At 43.7% G+C, this 22,676-nt stretch overlaps 1 protein-coding gene across 2 annotated transcripts in view; it reads left to right on the plus strand.

Annotated features, from left to right (window-relative positions):
- Window positions 1-22,676, plus strand: part of zfhx4 (zinc finger homeobox 4) — an 80,321-nt gene that overhangs the window by 36,074 nt on the left and 21,571 nt on the right. For both annotated transcript variants that reach the window (XM_046370698.1, XM_046370699.1), the window contains exon 6: window positions 5,398-5,632. In XM_046370698.1, the coding sequence (XP_046226654.1) occupies window positions 5,398-5,632 (235 nt within the window). The remainder of the gene's footprint in view (window positions 1-5,397; window positions 5,633-22,676) is intronic.

The raw sequence follows: 22,676 nt of genomic DNA on the forward strand, positions 1-22,676 counted from the left end.
AGGCTGTGTCCATGTGTGGGAGTGAGAAAAATGGAAGGCAAGACTATTAACTGAACTTTAGAGTTACATTACATACCAGGTTCTCACAAAACCCTATCACTATTGCTTCCTCATTTTTTTTTATTCTCCTGACAAATAGCAAAGCGGAAGAAATGAAGAGGGGGAAAAAAGAGGGAAAGAACAAGTTGAAGGGGGAGAGAGGCAGCATAGAAATGGAGACGAATGGCACAGAGCTTACATGAAAGACTCAAGTGTGACAATTCATTTATTTGGCTAATATGAAGGATGCTTATTATTATTATTATTAGATGACCTAAGTTAAGCTTGCAAGGGCCCTGCACCTCGCGGACAGGCTGTCGAGCTGTCGTCTTATTTGACTGCCAGCATGCACGGCTGAGAGAAACAGTAGAGGCAGCTTGGATCCAGGAAATATTCTTCTTAGCATTTATGAAAGTGAGAGCCTTGGTAGTACAGAAAGGAAAGACAACCATCTGGGAAGAAAAAAAGGTTGGTTTGTTGGGGCAGGCGGGGTGTTCCAGGATTGTTTTGCGTCTCTAGCAACTTTAGATCACACACAGTGGCCTTGCAGGAGTGAGCGAGACGAGCATATAATGTGCTGTGTGTGTATGCGTGAATATGCAAGGTGCGCTCAGCAGTTTTTGTATGCGGCTTCTATTTGCATATTTGTTTTTGTGTGAGTGTATGTGTGCAGCACTGAATCTGTGTCTCTACACGCTATATTTGCAGTTCTTTTTTATCTATGGAAGCAAGGTGGCACATACCTGGGCCCTCAGCATCCCCTTTCAGCCGTGCAGTCTGCCAGCGAATCCATTGGCAGTGATCTTACGTTACATCTATGTCTTGGGGGCTGAGCGGCGGTTAGCAGTAACATGTGTTAGGGAGGTGGTAGCACTGATGGAATTCTACACTTGGCAGCCTTCCAGGCAGCACTGGTATGTGTTTAAAATACTTTCAAGGAACAAAACATGCTTTTGTTATTTGCTGGGCCAAGTGGGGCTGTTTTTGTCTCCGATGGCCCCCCGGAGGCCCAGGGGATAGCACTGGAAGCTGGTGACGTTCCAAAAGGAAGGTATACACAACAACAAGGTCCCCGCTCCACCTAAAAGAACACTGATGAGTGAAGATAAAGAGGTTTTCATTTTCAAAACGTGTGGGATGCACATTAGCATGCGTGCACGTACTCTCAGCGGATACGAAAAGGAAAACAGAATGTATGTACTCATTCTTTACATGTAAAACGTGCACACACACACATGCACACACATACACATACACTGGTTATTAAGACATAACCGCAGTAGTGGAGGGTTCTTAATTCTGCATGTGTTCATTAGCTGCCTGGTTCTGCACTTAATGACAGGAAATGTCATGTTTGTACTGAATTCTCTATTTTTTCATTGGGTTTACGGAGCAAAATGAAAACTCTGCTGCTTTGGGCTGCTTTCAAAATATTTCTGTCATGTTACCAGTGTGCACACACACAATCACAGGCAAATACACAAAGAATGCAGCGAATTATAGACCGACACCAAAACACACTTGTGAGGTGAAATGAAAAAATGTGGAGTCAAAATTTCTTAAGCAGAAAAACCTCACACACATACAGTAAGAGGAAAAGCACACTGAAATCACACACACATGTACATGCACAGAGAGATAAAAGACATTGTGAGAAGATGTCTTTTGCCTTGGCTTATTAAGAATTCAGTTAATGAGGCAGCTTTGTCACCACAGATAGAACAAATGAATATGAGATAGCAGTGCTGCTCCCCTCCCCACAAACCCAGGGCGCGAGTGGAGGGGAGGTGTGTGCGCGTCTGTTTATGTGTGTGTGAGAAAGGTGTTTTGTAAACATCTCATTCTGCATAATGAATGCAGTTCTCTGTCATCGTTACCCCCACACACACACACACACAGACACACACACACACGCAAGCAGCAGCAAACCACTACACAAGGGAGCTTCCCTTACCTGTCAAATTGCCTCTCCTCCCCTCACCTCATACAAGTCCCTGTGTGTGTGTGCGCGTGCGTGTGTGTGTGTGCGTGCGTGTGTGTGTGTGTGTGCGTGTGTGTTTTTGACAGGTAAACAGGAAGTCCCGAGTGTCGTAATTTGCATTCTGTGTTGATGGGGGTGTGTTTGGGTACCTCCTCCACCATCCAGAGACGTCTGTGCCATGTTTAGGTCCACCCAGGGAGTACTGTTTGGCTGATTTTGATTGGCCCACAGGGAGCGTTAGCTTATTTGGTTGTTTGCCAAACACTAATCCCCGACAATTAACCACCAGGCACTCTGGAGAGGTGCCATATTGACAGGGATGGTCCTTTATGCCATTCTTCACAGACACTCATATGCCACAAGTGTATGTACAACACACATATACACACACAAATCAGCCGCAGCATAAATTAAATACACATTTTAAAGCAGACACACATGGTGCAAACCCAGCAGCAGGAACAGTGTGTTTGTGTGTTTGAATATGCATTACACAGCCCACGCCTGGCAGGAGTCAAAGTGCTCCTTTAAAAGTTCATAAATCATGGATGTTCTGGCCTGTGATCACCAGACCGCCTGCATTTCATGCCTGCAGTGTGCCAGAGAGCGACAGACAGCCCTCTAGTTTAGGTCTTAAACAAACCCTCTGGAATGTGCTGATGGGGAGAGAATTAATATTAGGCCTAAACCTATCTGGCAGTCCAGTTCAACCCTGAGTATATCATCCAGGGCCTCTCAGCCCAAGCCTCATATCCTAAAAACAAATAGAATATAAGTTAAGACACTGAAGGGTGTGAAGCATTTTAGGCCACTGCTGATTTATATGAAAATTTGAATTTCAAACCAGTGCAATTACCTTAATGGTCATTAGGAGCCGCTGGAAACTATCAAGGATGATTCCAGGGAATGCACATCTTTCCTGATGAGACTATCGTGCTTTTCTTTCTCTGCCTGGTAAATGAATATGTTCGCATATCAAACACACCTTTTGCCACATTTTACAGTGTCTTTTTCTTCTGTGGCAGGTGTTAATGTAATACTGAAGGTTGTCACTGCAGGAAAGAAAGGCCTTGTTTTATTATTAGTTTTTCATTCATTTCAAAGTAGGCTCCATTGAGTGAATGGGGATGTTTGTAAGCATAGGAGCTGTTGCACTGGATGTGTAAGATACATCATGAATGTGGAAGGACCAGCACAAGCCGATCGGTCCATCTATCTCGCCTTAGGTAGTCCAGATGGCCCTCTCCTGAGCAGTTTTTCCAGCTGCTCCTGGGGGATTCTGAGGCATTCCCAAAGCCAGATGAGATATATAATCCCTCCAGTTTATTCTGGGTCTACCGCGGGGTCTCCTATCAGTTGGATGTGCCCAAAAACCAGGAGGCAATTAGTTTACATTTCAGTGAAAAGACATGAACTCAAACCTTTGTGCACGTCACACGCATTTGTGTGTGGTGTGCGTGTCATGTATGTGTGTTTGCTTCCATGAGCACGCACGCATGTGTGTGTGGTTTCAGTGAGGCTGAGCAGCCCAGTTCTCCTGCGAGGCAGGGAGGGGGAGAAAGAAAAGAAGCAAAGAAAGAGAGAGAGAGAAGGAGCGAGGGAGGCCTCTTTTCACAGAGAAACAAAGATAGCTGTAATTAATGGCCCTGAGCTCTGGACTAGGGGAGCTTTCTTCTGACAACTCTGACTTAATTAAAACTTAAGACTTCTGAAAGGGCCTCTGACTGTGAGGGGACGTCCCACCGTCTCGTGAGAAAAACCTCGTAAGATTTCCTGCAAAAGAAAGAAAGAGGGAGAGACAGAGAGAAAAGATGTGTTAGCGGCTGTAGCTATGTTGCTAATCCCTGTTTGTCAAAGGAGGAAGAGAGAAAGAGGTGGGGTGAACGGGGGGTTAGAACTCACACACCTGCAGCTAACTGTGTACCCCACCCCCATTCCTCCCACCACACACACACACACACACACACACACACATTTTTCTCTTTTCTTCTTGCTCCATATAACATGATGCAACAGTACTCAGGATACAGTGTTATCTCGCTAACTTTTTATATGCTTCAAGAATGCTTCAAGAATGAAACATCTTGCCATAGGAGCCATGAGAGACAGGGTTAAAACACACACACACACACACACACACACACACAACGTTATGTGTAATTTATGCACAGAAGCCTGCACCTGTTTCTCACATGGCTGTATGACTAAATCTTAACAAAGCATAAACCAGCCTTCATGAGCCACCTCTGTGTCTTTCTCTTTGCTTTGCTCGCCTTTCCTCTCTGTCTTTCTCTCACTCTCTCACTCCCTTCCCTTCCCTCCCCTCCCTCCCCCCCCCTCCCCCCTCCACAGAGGATCAGATAATAAAAGCTTGGCCTGCTCTTTTGTTTTTGTGCATTGTTCATTAGCCCGGCAGCAACAACAGAGGCACACTTGATATGCTTGGCTTGACTGGGTTGTATGGGAGCAGGGCAAGGTGGGATGGGGGCTGTGCGTCCGTGCGTGTCTGTGTGTGTGTCTCAGCGCGCATGCACACGCCGAGGTAGGGGGTAGCTCTGCATGGCTGCAGTGCCATTAAAGAGGCAACTGGAAATTAAGGGCTTGCAACTGACAGCACACGCTGAATGAGAAGCCCTGCAGCTGCTAACAATGAGGAGAGGTGGACAATGTTCGTGTTAAAGACAGAACTGGTGTTCTGAACTCAACCTCTGTCTGACTTTTTGTGTGTTTTTAATCCTCAAGTCACCAAAAACATGTCCAGTTAATATGGAAAGTGTTATGTCTCAGCATAAACACAATTTATCAGAACTCCATGTGTTATGTGTTAATAATTTCCTTGAAATGATTAAACAAAATTGTCTTTGTCACTAGGATTTAATCATTGCAATCAATTGTAGGTTTTTGTACCAACGTCCACTTGCACTACTGTGACTCTGCAATAAAGTGAAAATAAAAGCGGTCTAATACCAAGCATTGCTTCTGGCTTTTTTGCCTCATTAGTTTAAGTCACGCAGTCCAAAGAGTGAAGAACATCTACTGTAGAAAATAATGGGCCAAGTGACTGAGGTGTTACCCATTGACTTTCTGCTGGCTGCGAGATTTCTGGGTGTTGCAATTTTGGAACCAATCGGGAAATAGAAGGGAAGGCTTTTATAGCCATAAAGCATAAAAGACTGAGAACATGATTTTGCTGACAAGCGTCATTTATTCCGTTGAAACTGACCCAGATATCTTTGTGATATCAAAACCTTTGAAAACACTGCTATAATAAAAATGATTAAGGGAAACAAATGTAGCTGTGAGAAAAAGAACTTTTAACCACAGGATGCCCTAAAACACGAACACCACCTGACATCTTCTGTTCTTCTGTTCCACAGCACTTGCAGAAGCAGGACAGCACGTACAGCCCAGAGTCGTGCATCTACTACTGCACACTGTGTGACTACTCCACCAAGGCCCGCCTCAACCTAGTGCAGCACGCCCGCTCAGCTCGCCACCAGCAGAACGAAGGGCTGAGGAAACTCCAGCTGCACCAGCAAGGCCTGGGAGGGGACGAGGACGGACTGAGCCTCCACGAGCTGTTCCACGTCAAGGAGTGCCCTTCCAGCCAAGGTCTGTGCTTCTTTATCCCTGCTTTGTCTGTTTGCTTAAGTTGCTGTGACTTTTTGTTATTCTTAAGGCTATTTTTGGGATCATGTGTAATGCGTCATTTCCTTTTTTGTCACCTGTCTTTTTTGTGCAGTACACACACACAGACGCACACGCACACGCCCTGACCTTTTTTTTTTTTTTTTTTTTTTTTTTAATTCCCTATTTGCTTGTGTTTTTCCAACTTTTGAGTTTAGTTAAATGCTTATTCCAGTTGTGGCGGTCAGTCTTTTTAGTTTGAAGTCGGATCCATCTTTCTTTACTACTTACACTCCTCCCATCTCTTTTTCTCTTTTCTAGCAACGCTCTCTCTTTATTCTGTCAAACCTCCCTCCCTCCCTCTTTCCTTTGGCCTTCACATCCAGATCACGTCTCTCGATACAGACCCGTCCATTCCTCCTAATCTCTCCAAAATGAGCATACTGTTCCTATTAGGCTGCCGCGCTTATTTCTGCAACACACACACCCGTGCACCCGTCTCGTGCACAGGGACATCCCAGGCAGGCAAGCAGTCAGCTTATGAAATTTCACCTTGGGAGTATCTCATCGTGAAAAGGCCTGTACACACATACGTTAGTCACACACACACAGGCACGCACACACACACGTATGCTATGGCTACACAGTCTCTCCCTGGAGTGAGCTTTCATTTCCTTTCTCATGACCAAAGCAATTTGGCTTTCATTTAAGACTCTCCGTCCTGCCAGCAGCTAATAAGTGTAACAGAACTGTAAAACATTCAGAGAGACAAAAAAAAAAAAAAGATTAATCGTTTTTCTTTGAGTGGGGGTTGGATGGTTGGTGAGGGGTTGCAGGGTGTAAGGGGAGGGGGCTACGCTGTAATTTAAACCAGAAGACCAAGAGTCAGGGTCCATTATTTAGTCATCCCTATGTTAATGCTGCCGGGAGAAAATGAGCGCTTAACTTGTTTTTGCTTTGCTTGACCTGAAGGAGCGGGTGGGATAGGGTGGAGGTCTGGGGGGGGAGCAACACGTTTTGAATAGCATTCCAGCATAGCATTAGTCCATACATCCATCTGTGTGTGTGTGTGTCAGCACAAACGTGTGTGTATTTCAACATGAATCTGTGCTCCCCAAAGTGTCCTGTTTATACTGTACATGTACTCCCAAAACAGATGGGGGCCCAGCGCTTAGAAACACATGTGAATCCCAACACACACACACACACACGCATACACACACACATACACACACACGAACAGGAGAAGAACTCCCAATCCTGAAATGGAGACTGTTGCCGGTGTACGTTTGGTTTTAATTACACATGGATCAAAGTTTCGGTGAGATTTGGGGTGCAGCAGAAAAGCATGCTCAGATAAATCATTACCGTACATTTTCACATCTCTCCCTTCACCCCTTCACTCCGTCTCTCCTTTGTATCTCTCTCTCTCTCTCTCTCTCTCTCTCTCTCTCTCCTTTTTTGTCCTGCTTATTTCATCTCCCATTCTCTCCTGCTCCTGTCCATTTTTTCATCCAGAACACGAACATAGCTTCAAGGCCCACCTTCCCCCCCGACTCTCTTTTTTTTTTTACTTCTCAAACCAGTGAGCACAACCAGGTTTTAAACCTGTCAAAAGCAATATTCACCCACTGCACCTATTTCAAATGTTCCACTCTTAAAACACACCATATTTGTATCTCAGGCCCTCGTTTTATACCTTGGCTTTGATGCCACATGGTGAATTTCCATGAGGAAGTTAGTGCAAAGCTTGAGCGGACGCTGGCAGTGGCCAAAATGCTAAGCCCCTTTTTTTGGATGCCCTGCTTTTGCCCACTCTATATAATATTTTAGTGAATAACAATATTCTTTCACAAGGTACATGGTAAATATTTCAAAGGTATTTCCTTGAAGGCCATACACATTTGGCAGACGTAGGCAGTAAGAGTGTTTCAGCCCAGACTAAAACACTGAAAGTTAATGTAATAGATCAGGCTTGTATTCATGTTCTGTAGTTCTGCAGTCAAATAGAACATGTTGTTTTCTTTAGGGTAAATTTCTTTAGTTGTTTTCTATTTAGCTGAGCCCTTTGTGTTTTAGATTACACAACAACACATGTGGATATTACATGCTACAGTAGGTTATGTTATATGGAGAAAAAAAAGACATATTATAGGTGCTTTAGGCTCGAGTAGTGATAGATGATGTGAATGTTTTCAGTGGTAGAAAAGTCTCTGTAGTAGGCAACATTTCCAGCCAGTGTTGAGTTTAAGGACCCTTTATTTGTGTGTACGTGCATGTGTATGCATGCTGCTAGTTTTCTGGGCCTGCAACTCCTGACTCGAGCACTTTCTGTTCATTAGAGACCGGTATGAAAAAGATTAATTTAAGTGCTGACCGGTATCTTTCTCTTAAAGCCTGGGACCCTGGCACTGAGCCAGATAATTATAGGCCCATTTGGGAATAAGAGTTCTAATGCTCTGGACTTTATGTACATGTGAATGGCTTTCATTAAACAATTTTGATGCTGATTTTATGGCCTAATTAAGGATACAGTACTGCAGAGACGCACCGTAAGGGTATAGGTGTTCTGAACAAAGAGGAGAGTGTACAAGCAACACTTCGTCTGGACTGCATTGTGTGCATGTCAATGCATGTGTTTGCTGTACGTGTTTATTTGAGAACCTTTCACTCTTTGTTATCCTTTTGAGTCTGTAATTCCCCGAACTGGGGCCCAGTCGTGTCATCCTTTACACTGGGTAAACACCATTGTGAAGTGTGAGTGAAGCTTGTGTGTATGTGTCTGCTTATCTTCTTGTGCCTGTGTAATCACTGCCTCTCACTGACTGTGCAGCAAAAACTTTTTAACTATGATCTTTCAGCGGTGTCCTTCAGAGACAAAAAGCCCTCTGTGCCCACATTGCTGAGATAAATCGTCCCTCTCTGTGTACAATTAGAAGTGTTAAGGGAAATTGAGTTTATAAAAAATGCCAGTTTGCATCAGACGAGCAAGCATAAATGAATTGCCTCTCAACATGGAGGACATGGAGGCCATTTTGCTTTGAGGGTCGTCCAGAAGTTGTTAGAGAAATTAGATTTTTTTTTTTCTGCCCTTCTCCACTCTATAACTAAGTTACACATTGAATAGAGCTGTTTAGTAAAATGCAAGGAGAAAAAGAAAAATATGACAGATTGCAAGTCATGGGTATTCCATCATCTATTTTATGATTTGAAAAAAATTATTTAGCTGGATGTTTTGGAGGCATTAACAGTCTGTGACGTTTAGGTGTTGAACAGTGATTTTTCTCCATCTGATTTTCTCTGTTGCCACATCTATCCATAGCCATTTGTCCATTTGAAGAACACTGTTTGTGTACATGTGCAAGAGTGTGTTTTTCTATGAGTGTATCCTCGCCCATCAGCCCAGTGCTCCATCATGTATAAAGCTCCTCATAAGTCAGGCCAAGCAGAAACACTAGGGCCTTTTCTGCATACTTTACTTTCTGTCATTTTTTCCCCTTTAGTTCCCTCTGTCCCTCACAAAAAAAGAAAGGGAGATGGGATCTTATGGAGGTAATTATTTCTGAGAGCCTGGCCTGTCATCCATCCCTCCACCATCCCACCACCCACACATCTCCATCCCTCTATACCCTCCCCAGCTCACCGCCACCACCCAACATGCATTAAAGAGGGAGGGAGAGGACCCTCTTTGTCTGAGTCCCCCTTTTAAACAAAAGACCTCTTCTGACTTAGAGAGACCAACAACACTTTTATCGTGTGGGTGTGTATGTGTGAGTGTGCGCATGGGTGTGCGTGCGTGTACGTTTCCACAGCCTTTTGTTTTCTCTGAGTGATAAGGCTCTGGGACATTTTCAGTACTACTCAAATTAGCTGAGCTGTGCTAACCATTTACATAGCAGCTGCAGGCTAAAAACTGAGCCTAATGGACATTTATTGTTGCTATATGTGCTTGTATGTGAATATAGATGAGTGTGTGTGTGTGTAAGTATGATGGGCAGAGAGCACGTGTGCCGTCTCTCTTGTGTTCGAGTGCGCCGACATTCCTTGTTTTCAAATTAACCTGACCCAAACTGTACATGTCCGAACTGAGTCAAAGCACCAAAAATGATCGTTAAGTGTTAGAAAGGGTTTTGCCGTCTCCCGGTGAGCCTTTCCATGTGATGACACCGAGGCATCTTTTGAGGTATTAGGTTTTCCCTCTTCCCTCACTTTCACTCCTTCATCTTATACTTTTTTCCTGTGGGTGGTGGGGGTGGTTTCGCCATTCCAGCGGTTCTCTTCTTTTTTTTTTTTTTTTTTTTCAAGAAGGTCTCTCCTCAGACAGAAGTCTATTTCCAGGGTTTGTCTCAGTAATTTGTGGCCATTATATAAACAGTCACGGATGGCCGGAGGAGTGAGAGAAAGGATGCGACACACACCCAGATCTAGCTGACCGCGAGAGTCAGTGCAGTGGTGGCCATTTTCTTTTTCAAGTTTCAAGAGTGCAGTAGGTGAGAGCAGCTGACTGGCTCACCAAGGGACAATTTTGTCCGTTGTAGTTACCGTCTTGCACTTCTGTTGCATATGCCATCCGTCAGACGTATTAATCCATGAGATATCTGGGTTTGGAAAAGATGTTTAATAGGTTAAGGCAGCTAATTATATTGCATATTGATTTGCTTCCAAACAGCTTATTGCCTACAGTTAATAAATAATTTGTGACCTTTTCTTTCTCATGTGCCCTGAAACAGGAAGTTACTTACATAAAAGGTAAAGTCCACAGATTTCAGACAGGCGGGATCCATTTCTCGGATAATAAAAATGTAGAATGTTATTTTATGTGCCCTACATGAGTAAAATGCAGTTCCGCTGGAGAACTATTCTGATGAGAGTGATCTGATTTTGCCCGAGAGGATTTTTGTGAAGTATGTAGTTTTTTATTGCTGTACAATTAGTTGGAGACAATACGCTGCATTTTAAATCATTTGTCAAATCAAAATAAGACACATTCATATATGTATATTATTATGTTTTCGGCAAGTAGCAATTTACCCCAAATTTCCCAAAACCATATTCTCTATGGCTGAGGGAGTAAAAGATGTGGTCATTTTTTGAATAATTCCATCCAAGCGAATTATAATTACTTTGCGGTCTGTGTGTGCACATAGGGGGAAAAAAAGGGCAGCAGGCTGACTTGTGCCTCAGAAAAAAAATGAGTCTCGTTCACCATAAACTATTTTTGAAATGGTGTGTCGAGGCGGTATGGGCTCAGGCCGATTGTTTTTCTTTGAGTTGAGCAGCTCTTTGGTGGAGGGGTATTACCCGGGCTAAATTGTTCCCTCATGTTTTCCGCCAAGGTTCTGTGCCCACCACACTGACAGTTATAATTTGCAGAAATTGCGCTGATTATCTGAATTAGCATACCTGACCAATGCCACATTAGTCTTATTTACAATACAAAGCCGTGGGGCTATGAGGACGCATACTAAATATGACTTAACCCTTTGAAGAGGGGACTGGCGTCACAGGGCCAGGACGTCTTTCACGTCAGTGATATTACAAAGGGCTTACGGCCCCATTCCATATGGAACTGAAAGCCTCTCAAAGGTCCCGAAAAAGGAAGTAGTGAATGTAATGTCCAAGAAGCATATTGGAATCACAGGGTTATTGCATGTTTTCCCTTCCTCACAGTTTCTCTTGCTCCCATCTACTTTCTTTCCGTTTTTTCAGCCTACATCACTCCCCCTCACCCCTGCTCTTCTTTATTTTCTTTCCCCTCACCTCCATTCTTTTCTCTCCCCCAATCCCCTCATACACCCTCTGTCCATTGACTCTTAACCACAGATGGACAAAACAATGGGCCATGTCACACAGCATTAAGACAAACAATCCGGTGATGGGAGGAGGGCTGTGTGGAGCCGGAGCCACGGTAACCAGGCATTACGCTCGCTGGGTCCAAGCAGCCGCTAATCTCAGACCGCGATGATTCAATTCACAGATGGACATTTTAAGGCAGTCTATATTCACACACACTCACGCAGAGAAGAAAGCGCTAATGCTACTTTAGGAGGTAGTATTGTCAGGTAGAATTTCTGCCGTTTCTTGGAGCAGCAACAAATTCTTACCTTCTCCCTCACTCCTCCTCTCTGTTTCCTTTACCTCATTCATCAGTGGGAGGTATGGAATTGATAGGAGCTATTGATTACCTATAGTCAAGGCTAATCGTCGCTAACCGGAGGAAGCTTTGCAGCTGTAGCAGCTGTCAGTGGCTTGTCTTACGTGTATGTGTGTGACCCTCCAGCGGTTCAGTAGCAATAGCTTTCCAGTGTTTACTTACAGGAGACTAATGGTCTAAAAGCAAGACAGCACATGTAAAAAAAAAGGACCCTGCACATTGCTTCTCTTTCCAGATTAAGGGAAATGGCGTGTTGTGTCGGCCCAAAGAAACACTGAGAGACCTGCCAAGTTTCACCTCCCCACCTATGTGAATAAGACCCATCTCCCTCTCTCTCCTTTTCTTCATCTCCCTAATAGGAAATTTGAGCACACTGTGTGAGATTAAAGCAGAGAATCAATGCCTTGTGAGCAATAATTTCCAGACAAATCTCTTTCATCTTTTCTCTCCCTTTTTCTCCCCCCACGTTCTCTCGTTTTCTCTCCCACCTCCTAATGCTAACAGGGGGTCCCGTGTCATGACATCCCTTTCGCTTTTATCATGTTCTAATAACGCTCTGAAAATAGAGTGAGAACGAGGAATGTGACAGAGAGAGGAAAAAAGATGCTGCGGAAGAAAAAAGAACAAGAAATGGATAGACTGATAAAAATCCATTGAATGAGCCTGGGTCTTGATTTGTGCTTTGATGTGGATGTCTTTGTGCAAATTAGACAAATATGCCCGCTGCTTTAGTCATCTTGACGCTCTTCACAAGATGCCATCTCCCTTTGCCTTTTTTTTTTATGAGGATGGAAGGGGAAAAGGAAATAAAATGACTGACAGGTAATTTAAAAATATACCCTTTACAAAATTTGGGTGACTGAATAAGGAGACGAAAGCAAGATGAACAAGGTGTTGTTATGTGAAACTGCAGTGTGCAAAAGTAGCCTCTACAAGGTGGTTACATACATTAAAAACCAAAGGGAAGCTAAGCTATATACAGAAAAGACGCTGCTGTTTCTGCTTAACTGAGTCCACAAGGTGCTCTACCCATGATGGCACATGGAGCTAACGGGCAAGGATACACACACACACACACACACACACACACACAGACACACACACACACACACACACACACACACACACACACACACACATCTTGGCCAGGCCTTTGTTTCAAAAGCAGGTTAATGGGGAGTGAGGAAGAGGAGCATTGCAATTTTCTGCTCTTTAGGCGCCAGAGAATTCTCTCCAGTGTAAGAGAGACCAGACTCTCAGCGTAATAGGCATTTTACACCCTCATCACCCCTTACGCAGAAACACACACACACACACACACACACATATAAACATGAACACATACTCACCAGAAACGTGTGGGAGTGTAATAGGCGTTCTATGGTGTGTATTGCTGGTCCCCAGAGTGCCAGTAAGTGTTAGACATGCATGGAGTCTGCAATGAGACAATCAGCATGCTGAAATTGAAACCTTGTCTGAAGTCACACAGGAGAGGAAAGGAGAGAAGAGGAGAGGAAAGGAGAGGAAAGGAGAGGACAGGAGAGGACAGGAGAGGGGCAAGGAGAAGATCAAATAAAAAAGAGCTGAGGAAAGGCGATGGGAGCACAGATGGCAGGAGAGAAGAGGATGAGGAAGCAGAACAAGAAGAGAGGAGAGACGCCGGGAGAGGAAATAGGAACTGATGTTTGTTTAATTGCCTCATAAGTGATGACACAGATAATTATGTCTCAAAAAGAGATGCTTCTCTTAGGCAGAGCCAATGAGCAGCTGGATCTGTTTTGTGCGTGTGTGTCGCCCTGTCACTCCCTACAGCCCCATCAACTGTCGTCCCCCCCAGCTGCATCAAGTATAGGACACCATTAAAGCATTATGGTTTGTGTCATATCAGATCATTCAGCTTAATTAACAGAAACACACACGCACGCACACAGACACACACACACACAATAACATACACTCATCATTTGGAATCATTTTAATTACTCTGTAACATTGTGATTATTAATATCTCCGCTTCATATACCTGGGGATATGAAGACGAGAGTGTGTTCACCTATATTTCCGGCGCTGTGTTTTTGCAGGCGTGTGTGTCCATGTGTGTGTAAGCGATGCTCCCTTGACTTCATATCTAATTGTCTTTTTTAATGACAATATTCCACTGTGTGCCGGCTGTATGTAATGAGTCAGGGTGTGTCAAAGTGCAGGCCTGAGCTGTCTGCTTGAGTTAAGCTCTTCTCTACTGTAGAAGCCTCCAGCATACACACACACACACACACACACACACTATCAAAGAGACGGTATCAATGTGGGAGTTCCTGTATCTGACACTAGATTAAGAGGGGCAAGTGGAGGAACGTCGGAGAACTGCCCTGTTGCATTTGCAAGAAGGAAAAAGGACCGTCCTGTCTCTCTCTCTCTCTCACACACACACACACACACACACACACACACACACACACACACACACACACACACACAGGCATCCTGTGCTGTAAGTGAGCAGTAGCCTCCCTTGCATTATTCACAGTGGCCGAGTGATCGAAGCCTGGTTCAATAGCACTAAAGCGGCGCACGCTGGAGAGATTTGTCTTACAAAACCTTGACACACACACACAGGCACACATATGCTCTCACACACATTGATTTTTGGTGGTGGGAATCTCCCAGGCTTTGGACGAAAGGCAGGGACGTGAGAGGGGCTTCCCCTGCCAGAGCAACCCCCTGACAAACACACACACACACACACAGCGCAAAGGCGGGAAATACTGTAAGTATATCTTTAATTCCCTCAAAATGAGATTTTATGATGATGAGGTCCAGCGATAGCATGAATAAGAAAATGATAGAAAAAAAATGCAGATGGGAGACGAAGGATCTGCCTCTTAGATCTGATGGGGTTTCATTTACAGTAAGATGAGCTGATGGTAAAATATAAAGCAAGGAGGGGAAAAAGTCTAAGAGATCATATTTCTTTTTTGCTGACTCTCCTTTTTTGCGTTTTACCATCAGGGGGCTTTTTGCAAGCGAGGCAGAAAAAAAAATCACGCATTGCCTGATATGTCATATCTTTCCACTGCAATGTGCGTGTATTTTCACACAGGCGAGTTCAATTTGAAGCCGTCACTTGATTTGAATGGCGATTTTTTTATTTTTCTTTTCCCCAACACATCAGTGAGCTCATTCAGTTTTCCTAGTTTCTGGGGACAGAAACCCCCTCTGGCGTTTTTGACGTATTAACATGTATCGACAAGGCAGCACTCACATGCCTGTAAACACTGACTCACAAACGCACACGTACACACACCTCTGTCCCCTGAAGACATGTGATCAACCAGACCCAATCCCTTGTAATCATCTGGAACCCCCCGCACACACACACACACACAAGTATAGTTCCCCTTCAATCCTGGGTAATGGTTTGGGGCAGGGGGCTGAAGCGGTGGGCTTCTTTCCCTTAGCCCCAGTGTCTTAAGCTGCCATTGATTAAATGTTAACTGATATACTCGGCCCTGGCAATCTTGTTAGAGCTGGAGCAGGCAGGCAGCTAGACAGACAGTTTAGGACTCGTGCCCTCCTGATCAATAGCACAGATAAAGATTTCATCCATCAATGAGCTCCCAAAACAAAAGGTATCTGATACCTGATTAGGCCCGTAGGGACAAATACACACACAGGTTTGAGCATGAACACACACTCGCACACTGCCACATGGTTTCAAGCACACGGGGAGACAAACATACACGCTTGGATTACAATTAAATGCAGTGGGATATAAAAATCTGCATGTAAACATATATTTCACACACACCCACACACACACATTCCTTTCTCTGACTTATTTTGTCCAGAATAATACCTCCACCAACCCCATCTGAAGTCAATCAGTTGCACACCGAACAGTGTAATTACAACACATACACATACGCTCAGTCAAGTTTGCAGATAAGGCAGCTCTGACTTTTCCCGGATGAAGGTTAATTATCCCGTGTTAGTTCACTTAGGTGTGTGTGTTTGTTTGTGCATACAGGTGCATGTGCTTCTTTTCTCAGAAATGTATGTGTATGTGTGTATCCTCAAATGCACGTGTGCATTTAGATCCTCAGAGCTTGCCAAAGGCACCACAAAGCGGCTGAATCGATGTCAGGGTGACCACCACCGTTAAAGTGTATCAATAATGTTCCCCTATCTTCTTTCTCGTCTAACGTCACAGGACAGTTTGAAAGTCCAAGCCCAGCCACAATTAAGACTTAATTATAAATCAATACAAGGAGTCATTTGAATATTGATTTTTCCCTTTTCTTCAAATTGTTAACATATTCCCCACCCTGTCTACGCTTTCTTCTTCTTCTTCTTCTTTTTTTTTCTTTTGGTACAACTTTAAGAAGAATCAATACTTCCCCGTTCCAGTCATCAGGGAAGAGCTTTGGCATAATTGAAGCCAAAAACACAACAGGATATCTTCATGGGGTTCGATACCCAGAGGTGGTCAGGGGCTAAAAAATGTCAGAGCTTCTCAAATTCTGATGGCTTTTCAAATCCGGTTAATGATGCTTTGTGGCTCTTGAAGAGTGATCTCATTTTGGGGGATTTTGGGTGACATTTGTTGTCACAATGCCAAAATGCATTTCCATAATTTTCACGGCTGACATTTTCTTTGATACGACACAGTGTCAGAGCACGCTCCAAAAAATGATATCAATGCAACCTGCATTTCATTTGATTAAATATATCTTTGCTGCTTTATTTTCCTGCTTAACCATTTTGAGGGGCTGTGAGATTTTCAAGTGGTGTGTCAGGGGCCGGGAGTCTAATGCATGGAAACATGGAGCTTTCTGTTTTCTGACGGCTAGCAGAGATAAGGTAGAGATATGGCTCTAGCACTGGCTCAAATCTAAAACAGATCCTGCTGGGTTTGGGGTGGGGGGTGGGTGGGGGGTTAAGAAAGTGAAGGAAACGAGAAAGGGAGGGGTGGAGGTAGCAAGAAAAGGGGAATATTGTCAATCCTCTAAGTGTCTGGCGGTGTCTCTCTTTCTTTCTTTCTCTACCCCCACCCTCCCACCCCCCTCCCAGTAATCTGATTTATTTGAAGCATATGTGTGCTGCTCTGTCTTTGTCTGCTTCTATTAGGACCAGTGGGGGCCCATATGACATTGTTTAGCCAGTAATGAAATGGACATTTTTTGCATGTTTTTGAGAAAGTCAGAGGAAAGCCAACAGTCCTTATTTGTAATCATCTGTGAATACCATCTTTGGGGCAGTTGCCCCAGGTCTGTGTATTCATGTGTGTCTGTTGCATGTGAACATGCCCATGTATTACAGGTTCCATGTGGTCATTTTGGAGATGATTCTGAGCAACCTAATGAATATTTGGGCTTGAAGATATTTTTCTTTTTCTTCCGTGACTCTATTCTTCTCATGTTGAAGAGTCCTGCCATCCTCCCTAACCTCAACACATAATAAGAGCCTGATGATGCACACATTGTTGTTTTGCGCATTCCTCTATGGCAAAAGACGTGTCACATGGACTTATTGTCAGCATATGATACTGTTATGTACTAATGGCAGTGGTGCTCCAGACTTGTATGAAGCATCCATCAATAAGGAATGTTGTCATAGAAGAGCACTAAAAATGAGTTGAATTAATGGAAACCTAAAGTAAGTTTTTTTTCTCACAGTCCTTTTTTACGTGTAATTCCCATATTTGGTGTTATCATGACTAAGAATTATATATTGAAGGATAATATATTATATATTGAATGCAGCCTGTGCATAAGGCTTACTGCATTGTGAAATATCAGAAATGTGTAGCTATTCAAAATGAGGATAATTACGTCTGTTCTCTCTAGTCTCAAAATGTTATTCTTAAAATGAAAATGAATTGATGAAAACAACACAGTGATAAACAATACAAGTTTCCATTATCCTGTAACTGTATTTTTTTTTTATCTGTCCTTTCTATCTCCTTTAAATCTTTTCTTTGATTTCCATCCAGGATTACAGTCTTGTTTTTGGTGGCTCTGAAAGCAGATGGTTTTTATGCAGCTAAAAACGGGACAGTAGCCCAATAGGATAAAGATCTGTTTAAGCATTATCCATTTGGCCACTGCCCGTCACAGGCCTATTTTAAGCATAGACACACACACACACACACACACACACACACACACGGCCGTTCTCTTAAACCATGGCAGCCATTTTATTAGATTCCCCGATTCCCTGCCTCTTATTATTTCCCAGAAAATAAATAAACCTTGAATACATGACAAGGACCAGTCTGGTCAATTGGAAACTATATCTCTCCTGCTGGTATCTTTGTTTACCAGCGTAGAGATGGATGGACAGATAGATGGATAAATGGAGGCACTGAGGACCAAATAAGATAGATGTATGGATGGATAGCTGTGTGAAAAGATGTAAAAACAGATGGACAGATGGATAGATAGGTGGATAGATAAATGGATGGATAGGTGGACGGATGAATGCGGCAGGGAGATCTTGTTGGGCTGATAGAGTTGAGCAGGTATGCCGAGAAACAGCTGCTTTCTTCATTAGGTTCATCTATCGATCTTGGCCCCTTGCTGCGTGTGTGTGTGTGTGTGTGTGTGTTTTTGAGGGAGAGAGAGGGGAAAGACAGCAGCCTCTGTAGATAAGTGCTGGTAATAGAACAGAATGAATTCTTATCACAGAGATGGGAAGGCCATTAACCCTCAGCTCCTACTTCTCTCTCTCCGTCTCTGTCTCTGTCTGCTCCCACTCTCTCTTTCTCTCCCTCCCTCTATCCTCCGGTCTGGACCTGACAGGGTCACGTTGGCGAGCGTTTGTGATATTTCCACTATGTGTGCGATTCCCTGTGAGTGTGTGTGTGTGTGTGTGTGTGTTTTGCGGCTGTGCAGACTACGCCATCGGCCAGATGTTTATAATCAGGGGCTAGATAAATATTGGACCGCGGAATCATAAAAGACCAGGAAAAACAGAAAATGGAGAAAGAGATTCGGGGGGAGGGATGAAACAGAGGAGAGGAATCTTCTTTTCAAATTATTCCTAAATCCCTCAGTAAGCTTGCCGTGCCACCTCCTCAATTCACCTACTCAGCCTAAGGTGATTCAAACAGCCGAAATGCAATATGGCTGTTGTGTAAGATGCAGGTGTTTGTGTGTTGTGTGTGTATGCACACGTGTGGAGGTGTACAGTAGGTGTGCTAGCCCTTTGTATAAGGCCAGGTGTTGCGGCAGTGTTTTTTTCCACCGCTGAACCTTTTGAAGCCATATTTTTGTCCTGTGAAATCCTTTTGTATTTGCTATTAAAGAATCATTAACACCCCACTCATCACCTCCACCCCCCTACCCAGTGCTCACAGCACCAGAAATGAAACCCCTCTTAACACGAAACAACATTTTCTGTCTGCGCAGCAAGCAAGACATGCAAGCCTTTAATCTCGGCTATGTTTATTCATATGAGTTTCTTTTTTTTCTCTCCTTCTCTCTTTTTTCAAAAGAGTAATAGGTGTTTTGTTAGTCGCCTGCAAGACAGCGGTGTGGGCAATTTGAGCGAAAGAAAATACAATGAAGTGTCTCAGGAAGTCGTAATTGACAACAACAAAGCAAATTTGGAGCTGCTGATACAGGCGTTTTTTGCACAAAAGTCATTTTTTCAGCTTATTCTGTCAGTTCAACTTATTGACATTCACACCAGGAGCGTATTAAATGTGACAATCCTATTGTCTGGCTTTCAGAGTCGACCTGAAACAATAGATATATTTTCTTTTTTTTTTTGCTGGTGTAATAAGTTCTCATGTATTTTAAGCAATAAGCTGGTGGGTGTGGGTGGAATGGAGCGTGTGATGGAAACACGTGTGTTTGCTTGTGCTGGTGTGAGTCTGTTTACATGTTAGCATGTGGGCTGTGGACCTCTTGTGCATGAAATACATTGAACGCTGTGTGGCAGTAAACGTGTGTTATGTGCAGAGGCTTTTGTGTGTGTGAGCGAGTGCAGGTGTGCGTGCGTGCGTGTGTGTCAGTTATTCCCAGGCCCTGTGCAGGAGCTGTAGACCCCTCTCCGCTGGGTTGATGTTTAGTATTTTAGACATGCTACATTAACAACATCTGGTTAAGATCTAAATGCTTGTTAAACGCGCTGAAATTTTGGGGGGGAAGGTACAGGGAGAGCAAGGGGAGAGAGGGGGGATAAAGGGAGACTAGGGTAAATAAAGATTTGAGGGTGAGAGAACGGGAGGGAGGGAGATCAGTAAGTCTGTAAGGTTATTACCCTGGCAGTATTACCACTGGCCCTTGACTGTGTGTGTGTGTGTGTGTGTGTGTTTCTGTGTGTGTGCGTGCGTGTGCATGGCTGTGACTGTGGGATGGTGTAACATTTCAAAGCATTTCCCTGTAAAACCTAGGGGCCAAACTAGAGCCACGCGCGGCGCAGGAATGTGACATCACAGGGCCCCTGTTGCCTGTGCGCGCACACACACACACACACACACACACACGTGGTCTCACAAGGGACATGACCAGAGTTGTAAGAAGAAATCAACGTCAACATCATGGCTAAGTGGGGGAGACACAGCAGTCATGGGTGTTACGCAAAACATTAATGCTGCATTACTTCCACAGAGAGAACAGACGCAGCCATATCTAGTCTTTATTATTATTTTAGGGCAGGTAACATAACAGCATTGATATTATCGTAGCACGCAGTGTCCTCACAGCTATACACTATTAGTATCTCAGTCTAACATTTCTCAATATATTTCTCATGATATTTTCTTTGGCAGCAATTACCGTGTTAGTTGATGCTCCACTTTCATAGTGCCTATGATTTAAGACAAACAATAACACTGAAAAAGATTTTTTATTTTCTATTCTTTTTTTTGGTACTTCGTTACTCCTTTAATGAGCACCATCCCAGCCCTAAGGAAGCAAATTAGTGGCAGCTCGGTCCAGCTAATGAATTCAGCCATTTTGGAGCCTCTGTGTCCAGTTTCCCTGCGTGGCTTGGCTCTACAGCTGTGTGCTATACGACTGAGTCCTCCACCGGGCACATAATGACCCGGCATGGCGGTTATGGGCCCTTAGGGGGAGATGGGAAGGGGAGCGAGTGGTCTCAGAGCAGGTCATTATACAGCTAGAGGGCACACACACACACACACACACACACACACACACACACACACAGTGTGCTGACACTTTCAATACATCCCCCATTGCCTCCATCTCCCATATGTCTATTCCTCCCTTTTTTCTTTGCAAACATCTCTTTCTATTCATCTTTCCTATTCTCCTGCATCTGTTCATCCAAAACATATTTTTTTAGTTGTTATTTTTTAATTTTTGACTGTGATGTTTCCTGAGCAATTGTAAAATGTTTTTCTATTATTATCATTATTGTCTTCTAAGATCATATAAACTATATTCAGGGAGGTAATTGGTTACATAGGCTTCTAATTAATAGTTAAATCTAAAACCAGGCTGATTTGGCTGTGTCCCTGATCAGGAGTCACTTAATTATTCTTCCTCTCTAACGGTTAAATATAGGCTGGTGTTGGTTGCAGGGTAATCGGACCCAGGGTCTGTGGTTAGCTCAAGCTCACCGGCCGGCTTTAATGTTCCGACCGACCCACATCAAAGAGAGTCCCACCAGGCTGCCAAAATCACACACCCTCCACAGCCTGACCCACTCCGTGTGTGTGTGTGTGTGTGCGTGTGTGTGCAGAGGCTGTGGAAGTTGTCTGTGAAAGTTTTGCTCTCTGTGTCCTCTGGTAGCGATTAAGTTGATGGTTAAGAGTCCTGCCACAGAAACCCTTTCTCTCTCTCTCTCTCTCTCTCTCTCTCTCTCTCTCTCTCTTTCACACACACACACACACACACACACACACACACACACACTTGCACATGACAACTCACATGCAAACACATGCAGCCACTGTCTCGCTCACTTGATCAATGGCGCACATCCACACAAACACAATCCAACACGTGTGTGCACACAGTCGTACACGCACTCACGTACACACATGTGGTGTGTTACTGCCAGGGTCAGTCAGAGGGCAGACGCTGTGCTGATGTATTGAGAGAGCTCGTCTGGGAATGTCCTCAGTGTGGAAACACATTCGGCGTATGCACACGCACACACACACACACACACACACACACACACACACACCACAGATCTAACCGAACAGAAGAGGGAAGGAGTGAAGAAAAAACACTGATGAGGCCCAGATGATCACTTCTCCTTTCCTCTCTCTTTTTCTCTTTCTTCACCCCCTCTTCACCCTCAGTCCTCCCTCTCTCCCCCCTGTTCCTTGTCTCTCTCTTGTCTCTTTTGTCCTATATGGCTACAGGTAGACTGCCCCCTAGGGGTTAGTTAAGTTGGTGGTTCAGGATCAAGCATAGACTGTATCACGACCACTTTCACCAGAGCCTTGTTCCCCTTAGCTTGTTGTCTTTCATTAAGAAAAAGGAAGAGTTGAATTTGCTTTTATTGGTGAAGATGAAATGTACATCAGGGAGTATAAAACAAATTAACATTAAACTCATGAAGTTTATTTTAAGTGCAAAGAATAATAATTATTATGATCAAAATATGTGCTTCATAATGATCAGTTCTGTTTAAAGTCACAGGGAATAATATGAAAATAAATTTATTTGTGATCTAAATTAAAAGCTACTGATGAGTATTATTAATGTGATGATGTTACATTGTAATAGTTTAACATGTTTAATAATAAGAGGTTGTTTTCGGTCAAAGAGAAGGTAAATAATTTTTACATGTTTATAGAGTACAGGAGGAATGAAGGCAGACAATGACAAAGGAGATGAAAATTTGTCCTGACCTTGCAGTGTGTGAGATCTTTGAGAGCTTATTTTTTTC

This window comes from Scatophagus argus, chromosome 18 (assembly GCF_020382885.2).
Source record: "Scatophagus argus isolate fScaArg1 chromosome 18, fScaArg1.pri, whole genome shotgun sequence".
NCBI lineage: Eukaryota > Metazoa > Chordata > Actinopteri > Scatophagidae > Scatophagus > Scatophagus argus.